At 37.2% G+C, this 14601-nt stretch overlaps 1 protein-coding gene across 7 annotated transcripts in view; it reads right to left on the minus strand.

Annotated features, from left to right (window-relative positions):
- The window catches only part of LOC109430165 (protein tolkin), a 198592-nt gene that overhangs the window by 12891 nt on the left and 171100 nt on the right, over positions 1-14601 (minus strand). For all 7 annotated transcript variants that reach the window (XM_062846367.1, XM_062846366.1, XM_062846365.1 and 4 more), the window contains 3 exons: positions 9544-9745; positions 8791-9052; positions 8185-8390 (listed from right to left, as the gene is read on the minus strand). In XM_062846367.1, coding sequence (XP_062702351.1) covers positions 8185-8390; positions 8791-9052; positions 9544-9745 — 670 coding nt within the window. The remainder of the gene's footprint in view (positions 1-8184; positions 8391-8790; positions 9053-9543; positions 9746-14601) is intronic.

Consider the following 14601-nt stretch of genomic DNA (forward strand, 5'->3'; position numbering starts at 1 on the left):
ACCCACCGAGGGAGGCAAAAAATCACCACAAAGCGCCTATCGAATGGAAAAAATGAGCACGTTAGCATTGGTTTTTCATTGCTGATGACGATGACTGTTTTCAAATCGTTCTGATTCATCAATGAAATGTGACCAAAACAATCATCGTTTGGCAGAAAAAATCAAGGCTAATGTGCTCATTTTGTTTAATTTTGATGTCACTTGAAGCTTTTTTGTCCCCCATGATGATGACGACGTGTGGCACGGCTTCCAGCATTTTTAATAATTTATTCCAAAAAACTGCTGATTTATCTCGAACGGGGTTCGTCTTGAGAGATATTACATGACTATCTCCTGGGTATTTAGCTGCTTCCCAGGCCATTTTGACTACAAGATAACAAATTTTTCGGTACCACTTAGAACAAAACTCAATTTATTACTGACAAAACTTGCAAGAATTGTACAAGTATGTATGGACAACTTTTGAAGAACATAATAAGCTTTGATTTCGAGCTATAATCCTAACTGTATGTCTTTCCGTTCAATAGTTATGATTTTTTAAAGTGTAGAAAAGCCTGAAATTATAAAATCAACTTGAAGCACATCGAAATCTTTATCAATCTAGCTGAAAATTTGACCAGAAGTTAATTTTGGCATGAGAATTATGATATTTACTTGACCAGTGGGATTCGAGACATTTTCTTAAATGTGAACATGTCTAATGTCGAGTGTATCCTCATACGACCGACCAAATGCTGGCGCTTCTGCGGTATCATCTCTACGCTGATTTATTTGTTTTCCAATAGATGTGCAACTGCTCGGAATCCAAAACGTTTTCTATTGTGTCGGTGATACGTTTAGACTCCTGTGCTACGATCAGCCGTATAGATACAAGCACAGCTGAATGGGGAACAGTAGAGATCGTTCTGGATGGTTGTTGTTATCTGTAGTGCAGATATCAGTAAAATTTACTACGGCATGGAATGTGTGTTTGATGAAAGGAAAATCGGTCACGTTTGGCGTGAACTCGTGTAAAATACTTTTTTGACCGATTGCAACCTAGTTATTTTATATTCGACAATGCCAATCAAGCTTAGTGTGTGAAAAAAAAATCAAGCAATCATAGTCTGGATTCTATTGTTTGACGTATGATCCGATCAATTATCAACGTCAACGTTTTACCATCAATGTCAACAACACGTTGCGTTGGATGTAAACACGGTCAGCTTGGCCGTTAAATAGCTAGGCAAGCAGTGGATAATGTTGAAAGCTTCCAATATCTTGGGAGCGGCACTAACAGCGAAATAGTTGCACGGATCAAGAAGGCGGTTTGGAAAATATATGAAAAAAAAAAAACAGTCGGATTCCAAAATCCGAATTTTCAAATCAAACGTGCAATTTAAGCTGCAGTTCGCTAGTGAAACTAGGTGTGTATCAGTGGAGAACATTCAACGGCTGTAGGCGAATCAACAAGAGAATGTGAACCAAAAGCAACGGCAGTGGTCCCAGCGAACAAAAAGGACTTGCGATTGGAAACTTGGTACGTAGAACTGCAGATATCCAACTCGCAGCACCCGCATACTTGTCGATGTACTGAAGTACCGCGGGTTTGGCATTGCAGTGCTGCAGGAGGTGTGTTGGTCAGGATCAACGTTGAGAATCATACCTTTTGCAGAGCTGCGGCAACACACGCAAGCTAGGAACAGCTTTTATATTGATTGGCGATATGCAAAGGCTCGTGATCGGTTGGTGCCCGATCAACAAAAGAATGTGCAAGTTAAGGGTCAAAAGCCGCCGGTTCTTAAACTTCAGCATAATAAATGTGCACTGCTCTCATTCCCAAAGCACTGATAATGAGAAGGATGCATTCTATGCGCAGCTCGAACGTGAGCACCGTAAACCGGGGTCAAATTGATCTCCGGGTTGAAACGTGGAACGTGGAACGTGGTATTATATAAAAGAACGTGGAAACAGTAAACCCGGCTCTTCCGAAAGAGAAGTGCCGCGTTGAAAAAGCGGAGTGCGAACAAATGAAACTGCTGTGCCGTGCACCAGCAACACTGAAATTCTACCAGAAGTTCAATGCATCCCACAAAGGCTTCGTGCCGTGAGCCTTCAGGGATAAGGACGGGAGCTTGACTGACGGATGGAAGGTGATCGGAAGAAGGAAGCAGCACTACGACGAACACCTGAATGGTGCATGGAACGCAGACATGGATGACCAAGGCAGCGGAAGAAATGACTACGTCAGTAGTCAGTAATCAGGGAGCAACAACGAGCCTACTCTCATGTTGAGAGAGTTAAGGATGCTATCCAGCAGCTCAAGAACAATAAGTCTGCTGATAAGGATGGCATTGGAGCGGAACTCATCAAGATGGGCCCGGAAAAGCAGGCCATCTGACTGCAGCGGCTAATAATCCGATAAAAATTTCCGAGCGATCACAATTCTGCATGCCCCCTACAAAGTGTTATCCCAGATCATTCCGTCGTCTTTCACCTAAAGTGAATGAGCTTGTGGGAAGTTATCAAGCCAGCCTCGTCGATTGCCGTTCGACAACGGACCCGATTTCCACCGTTCGCCATATCCTCCAAAAATGCGTTCGTAGTGCTCGAGCGTCGGGTGCTCAGGATTATTTATGGCGGTGTGCAGGAGAACGGTGTGTGACGGCGAAGAATCCACGAGCTCGCTGCACTCTATGGTTAGGTCTACGGAAGGTCGCAATCGCAAAAGCTGAAAGGATATGACGGGCAGAGTATGTTGTGATAATGCTGGAAAACAACCCTGCAAGTCGAGTCAAGTACAAGACACTGCAGACGACCTTACAGATGAGGTCGAAATACATATCTATCAAACAGGGGTTCTCAAACTTTTCTAGCTAACGACCCACTTTTGCTTGTTATAGAATTTGGCGACTCACCAGTATGTGTTTTCATGATTTTTGAACATTTTTACTGACTTTTGGAATAAATTTGAAATGAAATCTAGATCTTTGTATCGTGTTTTAAAATTAAAAATCAGAATGTTCATACACACCAGTGGGTCGCGACCCATAGTTTGAGAAACCCTGTGTCAAAGAATGCAAATTCTTAGTGGAATTAAAAAGAACACTACTTAACCCGATTTTCTTTTTACTAACTCTGCAAAGCTGGTGTTCACAAGAGATTCGGGTGGCACAAGATCTCCAACGTGGAGCTCCATCGTCCATGTCATCAAAAGCCAATAGCGACAGAAATTCGCGAGTGGAAGTGCTGGGTCGGTCACACTATATGCAGGGGCGGAAACGTAATCTGCAAGCAAGTGTTAGATAGGAATCCAGTTGGACATCACAGGAAAGGCAGGCCCAGAGATTCATGGTGGCGCAGCCTCAACAAGGAAATTCCACAATTTATCACATCACACCACGTTGGTTCATCAAGATGCTTTCAATATTATAAAATGTTCAGAAGTAAAGTGACAAGGCTTATGTTGGAACCTTGGTCAGTCTTCTCTGTCACGGTCGTCATGAAGTGCATCTTAAACCATGGGAAAATTATTTGCCAGTTACTGCAGGATATATTTTGTCTATTTTAATAGGTATTTATTAATTTCTGTTTTTGAATGATTGTAATGTCTGGAAGATTGACAATTGAGCTGCTCCGACTAGGGTAAAAAATATAATTTGGACATGTATATACAGTAAAACCTCCATGAGTCGATATTGAAGGGACCATCGACTCAAGGAAATACCGAGTAGTGGAAAAAAAATCCTTTGGGAAGCTTTTTGGGGGGACCATCATAGTAACCCAGATTTTTTTTTTCAGTATGGAAAAATTTACTTTCATGATATCGAGTCAAGGAACATCGACTCATGGAGGTTCGACTGTAATTTGACGCAGTAGGCAAAACAAAGTTTGCCGGGGACAGCTAGTTTGATATAAGTTTTGTTACAAATCTCTTAGCTCGTGGCCCTGGCCATAATAACAAAAATCGACAACACAAAAAATCTTATAAATTCTGAAATTATTTTGTTTCAAAAAATATAACAAAGATTGCAATAAGCATGTTGCGAAATTATGTTAGAGGCGATTCTATTATAATGCATAATATAATAAATGTTGTTATACATCTGTTTGAATAAATGAAACAAGTTTTGTTATAATGTTGTCACTTGAATTATAACAAATTTTATAATAACTTTGTTATGCATATTCATATGGAAAAATATTTATAACATGATTATGTCAACATCTATTGTTATTTCTAACAACACATGTCACAATTTTGTTATGATCTTATTATGTGCTTCTGGTCGTGGAATCACTTCCAGAAAAAGAAGATTGATTTCAGGCTCAATTGGCACCTTCTTCGAAGAAAAATGCCATATAGTATCACACGCAACGGTTTTAAGTGTGAGGAGTCCGCTGCATTAATCCTCAATGACCCCGTTGTCATTCAAATGTTAGTCGAAGTGTTGGTTTCACCTTTCGTTCACATCATATTCGTCCATCATGATGCTCTCAATATTCCTATATTGCAACCTTTGTCAGTCTGCACTGTCACGGTCGCCATGTAATAAGTTTTTCCTCTGAAAAAAATATACCATGAGTAAATTTCTGGAGAAATTCTTGGATTTCCTATAAGAATCACATGAGAAAATCCAGCACGAATCGGGGAATTTCCAAGATGATTTTTTTTAAATCACTGTAGAATAGGCCGTCCCTTATTTTGCAAAAAATGGAAATGTTATAAGTTCGTTAGTGGAAAATGATCGTTTTAGCTAAGAAATGATCGTGTCAAAATTTGAAGTCCATATCTCAAGGCTAAGTGGTCCATCAAGGGGCCTAAAGTTGTCAAAAATGGCTGGGACCAAAAAAACATGAAATTTTTTTTCGACTAAAAAATACGCTATTCTACTTAAACCGGTGATTTTAGGACCCTGAAGGGCCGAAAATGTGCTTAGAATTGCGATATCTCTACTCCTTTTTGAATTATTGAACGAAATAGGGTAGGTTTCCTTCGGGATCTAAATAAATGGTTAAAAATGCTGATTTTTCGGTTGTTTTTTTTGTCAATAACTCAGAAACGAGTAGAGATATCGCAAATCTAAGCACATTTTCGGCCCTCCAGGGTCCTAAAATCACCGGTTTTAGTAGAATAGCATATTTTTCGGTCGAAAAAAATTTCATGTTTTTTTGGTCCCATACCATTTTTGACAACTTTAGGCCCCTTGAGGGACCACTTAGCCTTGAGATATGGACTTCAAATTTTGACATGATCATTTCTTAGCTAAAACGATCATTTTCCACTAACGAACTTATAACATTTCTATTTTTTGAAAAATAAGGAACGGCCTACTGTAGTAGGAGGAGCTTTTGCAGGAATTCCAGTCGGAATCCTAAAGGAATTCCTGAAGGAAGTCTTGGAGTATTCCAGGCAGAAATGCCAAGAGTAATCATTGGGAAAATTCATGCAGAAACCTTTGGAAAAATCCTTTTGGAATTCCTTCACAAACGACTGATGAGAAACTCCTGATGGGATCTCAGATGTTTGTCCACGTACACGGATGGCATTCACCATTTGCAAAGAGTTACATTCACTTGCTATTATCTCAGTTCATAAGCATGCTATCAAAAAACAATGTATGGATGACTTTTACCTTGTAGTTTTATCTGAAAGTTTGCCGAATATCATAAAAGTTGCACACGTATGCTTAACTCGTGAGTGAGCTGTGAAAGCAACTCTGTAATTTACATTCACGGCGTGAAGAGTTGCTTTCACAGCTCACTCACGAGTTAAGCATGCGTGTGCGACTTTTATGATTTTCGGCAAACTTTCAGATAAAACTACAAGGTAAAAGTCATCCATACATTGTTTTTTGATAGCATGCTTATGAACTGAGATAGTAGCAAGTGAATGTAACTCTTTGCAAATGGTGAATGCCATCCCTGTCCACGTATTCATATACAATTTCTTCTTGTGAATTCTCCAAGGATTGCTACAGAAATCCTCTAGTGACTTTTTCAGATTTATCTCTTTGTGAATTTCTCTTAGAATACTACTAAAAATCCCTGAAGGAATCTCAGTTGTAATTGCACTAGGAAGTCCTGTAATAATTTTTTAGTCCTAGTATTTCACTCCAGGAATTTCTCTAATATTCCTCCTGTGATTCCACCAGGGAGTTCTCCAACGACTCATCCAGGAAATCTAGTTAAGATTTCTCAAGTCAAGATGTAAGCTCTGTTCCAATAAGAAAGAGCAAAAAGATGTATATTTCTTCACAAAGAACAAATTTGTAAAACACACGAGAATTCCCAAACATTTCTAGAAAAAAAAGGCAGTGACCCCACACCGATGAATCACCTTAATTTTGTACACTATTTCTGAATCACCGTGTTGATCAAATGAGTGATCCATAAACTGTGGTCATTTTTGCCGATTCATAAATTGTGGGGTCACTGTATAACAAAAAAAAAATTTGAACTTTTTTTTTCTTTTTTTTTTCTAGAGTCATGACCTTGGAAAAAGAGCTTATTTTTATGCTATTAAAAAAGCATACAAAGGCATGAAATCGTTTGCTACAAAGTAATCATGACGTTAGGCATTTTTTCAAGTGTACAAGTGGTAATTCGGGTCACTATGTTATGATGCCTGCACACGGAATCATAACATACAGGGGGTGGCCAAAATGTTTGGGATAGGCAACTTTTTTTTCTCTCACAAAAAAGTTCAACAGCCTTAACTTTTCATAGAGTGCACCGAAAATTCTCTAATTTTGGCTGCTTGTCAACCTATTATATGTGCATTATTAGTACAAATTTGGGCTGGATTGGTTAATCTTTCGCAAAGCTAGAACCGTTCTCGTGAAACACTATTTTTCAGAGAACATATTTTTGAACTGTTATATCCCGGAGACCAATGAACCGAATTGAATAAAATTTTGAACGTTAATTAACAATATATTAATGCTTGAAAAGACTTTAAAACATAGGAACTTTTTAAACGTTGGAAAAAGTTGTGATGGATTGAATTTTTTTGGATCTTTCTCGAAAAAACGATTTTTTTTACATCAATGTGATTATTTTTTGTTTCGATATCCAAAGATTTTCTACTTCTGTTCTCAAGATATCTATAATAGGATATATTAAAGCCTATTTGGATTGAAGGAAGAACACATTTAGTTATTTTTGTGTGATATTGTAAATTTTAGTTATTTTCTTCTATATAGGTTCAAATGTCAAACCACTATAATTTTATTCGCCGTGAGAAAATATTGAATTTTATAACGTCATCATAAGTATCAATGTATTGTTGATAAACGATCAAAATTTCATTCGATTCTGTTCACTGGTTTCCGAGATATGACACTTCAAAAATTTGTTGTCAAAAAAATAGTGTTTTTCGAGAACGGTTCTAGCTTCGCGAAAGATAGACCAATCGAGCCCAAATTTGTACCAATGATGCACTGCACATGTAATAGGTTGACAAGCAGTCAAAATTTGAGAATTGTTTGTGTACTCTATGAAAAGTTACGGCATGTTGAACTTTTTTTGTGAGAGAAAAAAAGTTGCCTATCCCAAACATTTTGGCCACCCCCTGTAAGTCATGAAAACATAAGCATACATCATGAGTATAGTGTCAGATAGTCAGATATTTCTCTCCATTACAATACGACTGATACGATACGACTGTGACAAATACTTTCGGAAAATTGAGGGATTTCACTCGAGTGTTCTCCTTGGGATCTGGAAACTTGGCTTAACGTTCAACAATTCGTCAATGAAATCATCGTCTTCATCAAATATTTGAAAGCAGTTTTTTCGTTGAAAACAAAAGATTTTGCTTTGAAAGTGTATTTATTGCATTCCGCATGGGGAATGGAATACAGTGAGTACATTTTCGTGGTCATTATTTTGCTTTACAGCGAAAAAACTGCTTTTCATTTTACGAAGAAGTAACGACGGTTGCTTGAGCCTTAACCTGCAAATTGCTTAGAGCTGTTACAGTCGACCACTCACATGCTATATGCTTCTTCATTTTGTAAACAGTTAAATTAATAAAGAAAAAAAATAAAATAATTAAAAAAAACTGCATCATATCTGGTAACAAATTATGACTATGTAGACTTTTTTGTAGGATGTGAATCAAAATATGATGGTGGATTTGGAAAACAGACAATTTTTAAAAAAGTTGACATCCCCAACCATCGTCCCTCCAGTCATACTTACTTTCACATGATTTCTTATCGCTGTGCAGTTCATATCCGATGTAGCAAGCGCACTCGTATCCACCCAGCGTGTTTATGCACTCATGCTCGCAACCATGGTCCATTCGTTCGCACTCGTCCACTTCCTTCATGAACGTGGCCGAAAAGCCGGCCTTCTGCACCGAACCGTCCGACACAAACTTCACAAACATTTTGTTGGTGGATGATCTGCAATAGTACGAGAGGATTGCTTGTGTTGAATGGGAAAGTACTTCATATACATTTTTGAAAATATGTACACTCCCGCTAAAAAGTTTGGGACCAGCCCCTCAAATACAGTAATTAAATTATAAGAAACTTTTTAAAATTTATTTGTGATATTTTTATTTTGTTTTTATTTTTATATTTCTTTTGTTTTGAATGGATTTATTTACTTTAAATTAACTTCTTTCACTTTTCAATGCTTAATTTAATTTTATTTTAAATTTAAATGCTATAACTGATTTCTTTCTTAAAGGTTTTTTTTTTAAACTCATGACTTATTATAACAGTGATTATTTGTTTAATTGCTCAATAATCAGGCTGCCATGCAGCAACGGCAGCAGCAGATGAAATAGATAGCACTCACCTCATATCCGGTGGAATTTTGTAGCCGCAAAACACTCCAATGATGCGAGAATCGGCCGACTCGCCGTCCCGCACCTCCACGTAGTCGTACACGCAGTTGTCGTGATTTTCCACCTCGAACGATTGAAACTTGAGTGCCACTTGGTAGTCTTTCGGCACGGTGATTTTCCAAATGCACTCCTTGTTGGGCAGGTAGTCCATCGGATAGTTGGGCGATTCCAGTCGGCCACCGCTTTCCAAATTGACACTGCCACCGCAGACCGCTGAAATGCAAGCAGGGGAATCATTGTTGTCATTATCAGATGCAATCAACTGATTGGAGTAATATGGAGTTAGATGTGATCTTATATGCTTGATTTTTTTTTATCAATCCTTACTGAATGAATATTATATGACTACACATGATAAATCATGCAAATTTGTGTTCTATGGGAATCTCTTGACAAATAAAAGTTAAGTGATCGCAAGGTGGAAACAGCACTTTAACGAACACCTGAATGGTGCAGATAACGCAGGTACGGAGTAACAAGGCAGAGGAAGAGTTAACTACATTTGCACTGTGAATTATGGAAACCAACCAACTCCCAGAGTGAAGTCAAGGACGACAGCTCAAACAGCTGAACTCTTTAAGATAAGCCCGGAAGTGTGGGTCGTTTGTCTGCACCGGCTGGGCTGATTGTCAACACATCTGAACATTACCTACCAAGCTAATATCAATACTACAGCTTCAATATCCTAATTTCGAAATACTCACCCTCGTAGCTGGCGGCGAATCCTCTCATGTTGATCTGCCGGAACGTAGTGGTGTAGGTGAGCAGCATTCGGCTGCCCGTTGATTTGATCAGATCGTTCACCTTGCCAGAGCCGCAGAATTTACCCAGAATAGGTGACTTGTGCCAGTAGCCGTCGCGAATTTCCAGATAATCCGAGCGGCAGTTGTTCGACTTGAAGATATCCTGTAAATATGGGGAGGAATATGTAAAGTTGGTTCAAAAGACAATACATTGAGCAATGAATATACACAAAAAGTTCAGAAATTTAGAGATTTGTGACAAGCACTTGATAGAGCTTCACCAATTCTTCCATGATTTTTCACAAATCGTTTCAGAGATTGTTTGAGAAATTCTCCCAGGGATTACTTCAGAAATTCTTCTGGTTATTCTGGAAATTTACCTAGGCCAAGTATTCGGCCAAAAACCCTCACGGATTTTTTCAAAAAATCTTCCATGGATTCATTTGAAAAATTTCTTCAGGAAAAAAAGGAAGCTTGTTTAGAAATTCCTCCTGTTCTACAAATTCCACAGAGCATTCTTTCAAAGCGTCTTGCATGATCTACTTCGGAAATTCCTCAATTCTTGTCCCAACCAATTATCCATGAATTAGGGCAGAAATTCCTCCAGGCATTCTTTCAAAAATTCGTTCAGAGGTTCCTTCATAAATTTCTTCAAATATTTATTCAGAAATTCACCAGAGATTCCTTTAATAAAACTCTCAGCGATGCCATCAGAAAATATTCCAGAGTTTTTCAGAAAATGTTTCAAAAGATCCGTCAAAAATTTTACTAGGGATTTATTCCAAAACTTTCTCCGCGATTTGCTTTAGAAATTGCTCCACGAGGGTTTTTTTTTGAAAACCTGAAATTCTGTCAGATTTTCCTGGGAACCCACATCTCCCTTTAGAAATTCTTCTAGGGACTCTTTAAAAAAATGTGAGAACCATTCAGGAATTTTCTGCAAGAATTGCTATAAAAACTGCCCTACACTGAACGGCGACTTGCGGTGAAAATTATTATTCTGAGGGTCAATTTAAATACACAACGCCAATAAATTTGTGCAGACTGATTTGCGTTTCAATTCAACAGAATTATGTTGTCAATTTTACCATGGACTCGATTTTCAATTAAAAAAGTTTCTGTTGGCAACCGGATTCGAACCAAGAACCTTGACATCACCAGGCTCGCACGCTACCACTCGGCTATCGAACCGGTTGATGTGAAAAGAAACAAAACGCACACAAGAAGCGTTGGTGGGTCGATGATCATGTTTTACCATGGTAAATTTAAAAACATTGTTATGCTTGTCATTACTGCAAGCCGTTTTTTAGTGTAGGGGTTCCTTTACAAATTTTTCGAAAATCTCCCATGGCTTATGGCTTATCATAAATTTGACTAATAATTTCTTCAGAATTATCTCCATATTTTCCACCAGAGATTTCTTTACAAATTTCTCCAATGATTACTTTGAAAAACCTTTCACAAATTTTTCGATTATTCTTTCATGGACCCTTGCTGAAATACATCCTAGGATTCGTTCAAAAAATCTTTCACGAGTTCTTGAAAAAAAATCTCCCAAGGATTCTTAAAGAAATTCTTTCAGAGACTCCTTTGGAAACTCCTCGTATAATTATTTCAAAAAAATCATCGAGGAAATCCTAAAGAAATTCAGTCAGAAATTCTTTCACAAAATCTCTAGGGATTCCTTTATGCTTTTTTTTTTTTTTTTATTCCTTGTTGGGTATCTAAGTCACTGCAACCAGTTGATAGATCTATCCTTTATGCTTTAGAATGTCCTCCAGAAATTTCTCCATGAGCTCTTTAAAAAAGTCTTGCACAGATAGCTTCCAAAAGTGTTGCATGGACTCCGTTAGCAAATACTTCAGGTTTTCTTTCAAAAAATCTTGAATAGATTGTTCCAGAAATTCATGTATGAATTTCTCAGAGTGTTTTTTGCATGGAGATTCCTCCAGAAATTGTTTCAAAGCATTTATCTACAAAATCTTCCATGAATCTTCTCAAAAATACACCATAGATTTGTTTTAGAAGATGATTCACGGATTGAGAATCAGAAATTCAGAACTTCTTCAAAATTTTCTCAGAAACTTTCTAAAGAATTTTCTCTTAGGATTGTTTTAGAAACTCTACAAGAGATTGCTAAGAAAATTCTCAAGATTTCTTCAATTCTTTTAGATATTCCTTCAAGACATCTCTCTTGCAGAAATTGCTCCAAGGATTTCTTAAGAAAGTCTTAGAAAATCATTCAAAGATTCCTTCAGAAATGTTTCTACAGATTCTTATAAGGATTCTTGTGGAAAGGCTGGAATACATTCTTGCATATTTTCACACAGAGATTTCATCAGAAATTCCGCCGGGTATTCCTCTATGTATTTTCTCAGACATTCCTGCAGGATTTCCTCTAAGCATTTCTCTATGGATTCCTCCAGGAGTTCATTAAATGAATGATTAGGATTTTTATTGGGAGATTCCTCCCAATAAAAATTCGATTGGCTTTTATCTTCAGAAATTTATTCAGGAATTCGTTTGTCATTTTATTCAGATTTTTTTTAAATTCCTTCTGGAATTATTTCTGAAAACACTTTCGGGATATTTTTAGAGAATTCTGGAATATTCCTAGAATTACATCAGAAATTTCAGCAGGGATTTCTTCAAAAATTGTTCCATGGATTATTTCAGAAATTGTTTCAGCAGTTCCTTCAGGAATTGCTCAAGTGGTTCCTTCAGGGTTTCCTCCAGGAATTCATCCATGGGAATGCACCAGTGCAGGAGCGCTGAAATCGGAGAACCTTGACTAAGTAGCTCTGATTTTAACATAACAGTACTGCAAATAGTTTATCACACATCTTGTCAGCAATTAGCATTACAATGACCTTTTTGTAGAATTTGCTACAAATTTCGGAATTCAATCAGCTGAGTACACGCCAAGATAGTATAAGGCATCTACCAAAAATATCAGGAATATATTACAACTCTCGGCGAGGATGTCATACGAATTGTTGAAAGACGTTTGTTAGAAGGCTTTGCGGAAAAGTCTGGCGAATGAGCAATTTGCATGCATCCGCAAAAATGTTGTCATTGCTAAGGGATCTGTGATAAATCCTGCCAGAGAATCACCCCATAAGGAGTGTCAAGGATGGGAACACTCACTTGCAAAGAGTTACACTCACTTGCAGTTTTCTCAGCTCAGAGGCGTGCCACCAAGAAATGGTGTATGGACGACTTTTGCCTTGTGGTTTTGTCTAAAAGTTTGCCGAATAGAGTCGGGGTGGCACACGCATACCAAAGTCGTGAGGGAGCTGCGAAAGCAAGTCTCCACGAGGTGAATGTAAATTACACTCACCTCGTGGAGAGTTGCTTTCACAGCTCTGTTACGACTTTGGGATTCGTGTGCGACCTCTACTCCATTCGGAAAAGTTTTAGACAAAACCACAAGACAAAAGTCGTCCATACATCGTTTCTTGATTGCAAGCTTCTGAGCTGAGAAAATAGCAAGTGAGTGTAACTCTTTGAAAGTGAGTGTTCCCATCCCTGAGGAGTGTATCGTAAAGTAGTTGAAAATGTTTATAATAGCATCAAAAATAGTTTAATACAACTTTTAAGTAATTTTATTTTTGGAGATACTGTATAAATCCTTCAAAAAATAAATGGCTTTAATGATTTTCTAAAAATGTTCTTTCAACTAGGTTTTTAACCTAGATTACTGAACGCATGTTTTTAAATTTTTGCACACCTTCTTAAAAATTGTAATTGCGAAAAAGGTTCGATAATGTTCGAAAATTGTTAACTTTTTTGAGCAAATATAATAAGCTCCAGAATCCTCATGATATAGGCAAATTATTGTTTTCAAGAAAAATCTCCACTGCATTTAAGCACAATTCTTAAAAATGAAAAAAGGCCATTTTTGAGGAACCCCTTTTTTATATGCTCCACCAAACCATGTTTACGCAAATAAAAAATACATAAAATGAAAAAATCGCATTTTTTCAAATAGGGTATGTTTTTTATTTTATGGACGAATAAGTTAGAGCAAAAAATGGAAATATATAACCTTTTAAGATATTAAAAGCAGAGCTTCAAAGTTTAACCAAAAAATATACGTTTTTTGGAATGGACCATTTTGTAGATATAGGAGCTTTTTCTATCGAAAATATGAATTTTGAAAGTCGGTGTTCAATGATATGTTATGTGTACATAACTGTTAACAAGCATCAATATTTTCCAGATTTTAAATCGTACAAATTTTATTCACTACACATTTTTGAAATGATGAAAAACCTTAACAAAATTACATTTTGTGCAGATTTTTATTTTGTGAGGAGTATTCATTTAACCATATTTTCAATAATACTTAACATTTTCCAAATTTTTCCAAGCTGTTCTAAACTCAACTATATTGTGAAGATTTCATAGAAGAACCGAAATGAAAAGACCAACCCAGCTTCGAGATAGAGCATCCTGAACATTTTCAACTACTTTCCGATACACTCCTTATACTCCGCTCATCGTGAACAACAACAAAGCGAGAGATATTTATGAAAAATGATGTCAGAGAGGGAAGTATGCGATTGCGATTAACGTAAATATATAAAACTAAGCACGTCATGGGCTATGCTTTGGCGCTATTATGAGTGCTTCACAAAACAATTTATTGATATGAAGTGCTCCGCGTGTCAAAAGGCTGAAAACCCCTGCATTATAAGTCATCATAATACAAACTGCAAGTTTTAAACTTATTGGATATTAAAAATTTTACCATTAAAAATATACATAAAATCGGGGTAAAATCGAAGAACATAAAATCGAGGGTGTAGGATCCACTAAATCGGGGTATACCTGTAGCACAGACAAACAGCCAGCCAGCAATTTGGTTGCTATACCGAAATTGCAACGGAAACAGTCACACATATATAGCACCAAAGAAATCGTATTCAATGCACGAAACAGGCATATACATACTAAAGTGGAGGCCATATCGAAACATATATACGATTACTGCGATTCCATCCAACATAATTTACG

The sequence above is a fragment of the Aedes albopictus genome, chromosome 1 (genome assembly GCF_035046485.1).
Source record: "Aedes albopictus strain Foshan chromosome 1, AalbF5, whole genome shotgun sequence".
Classification (NCBI taxonomy): domain Eukaryota; kingdom Metazoa; phylum Arthropoda; class Insecta; order Diptera; family Culicidae; genus Aedes; species Aedes albopictus.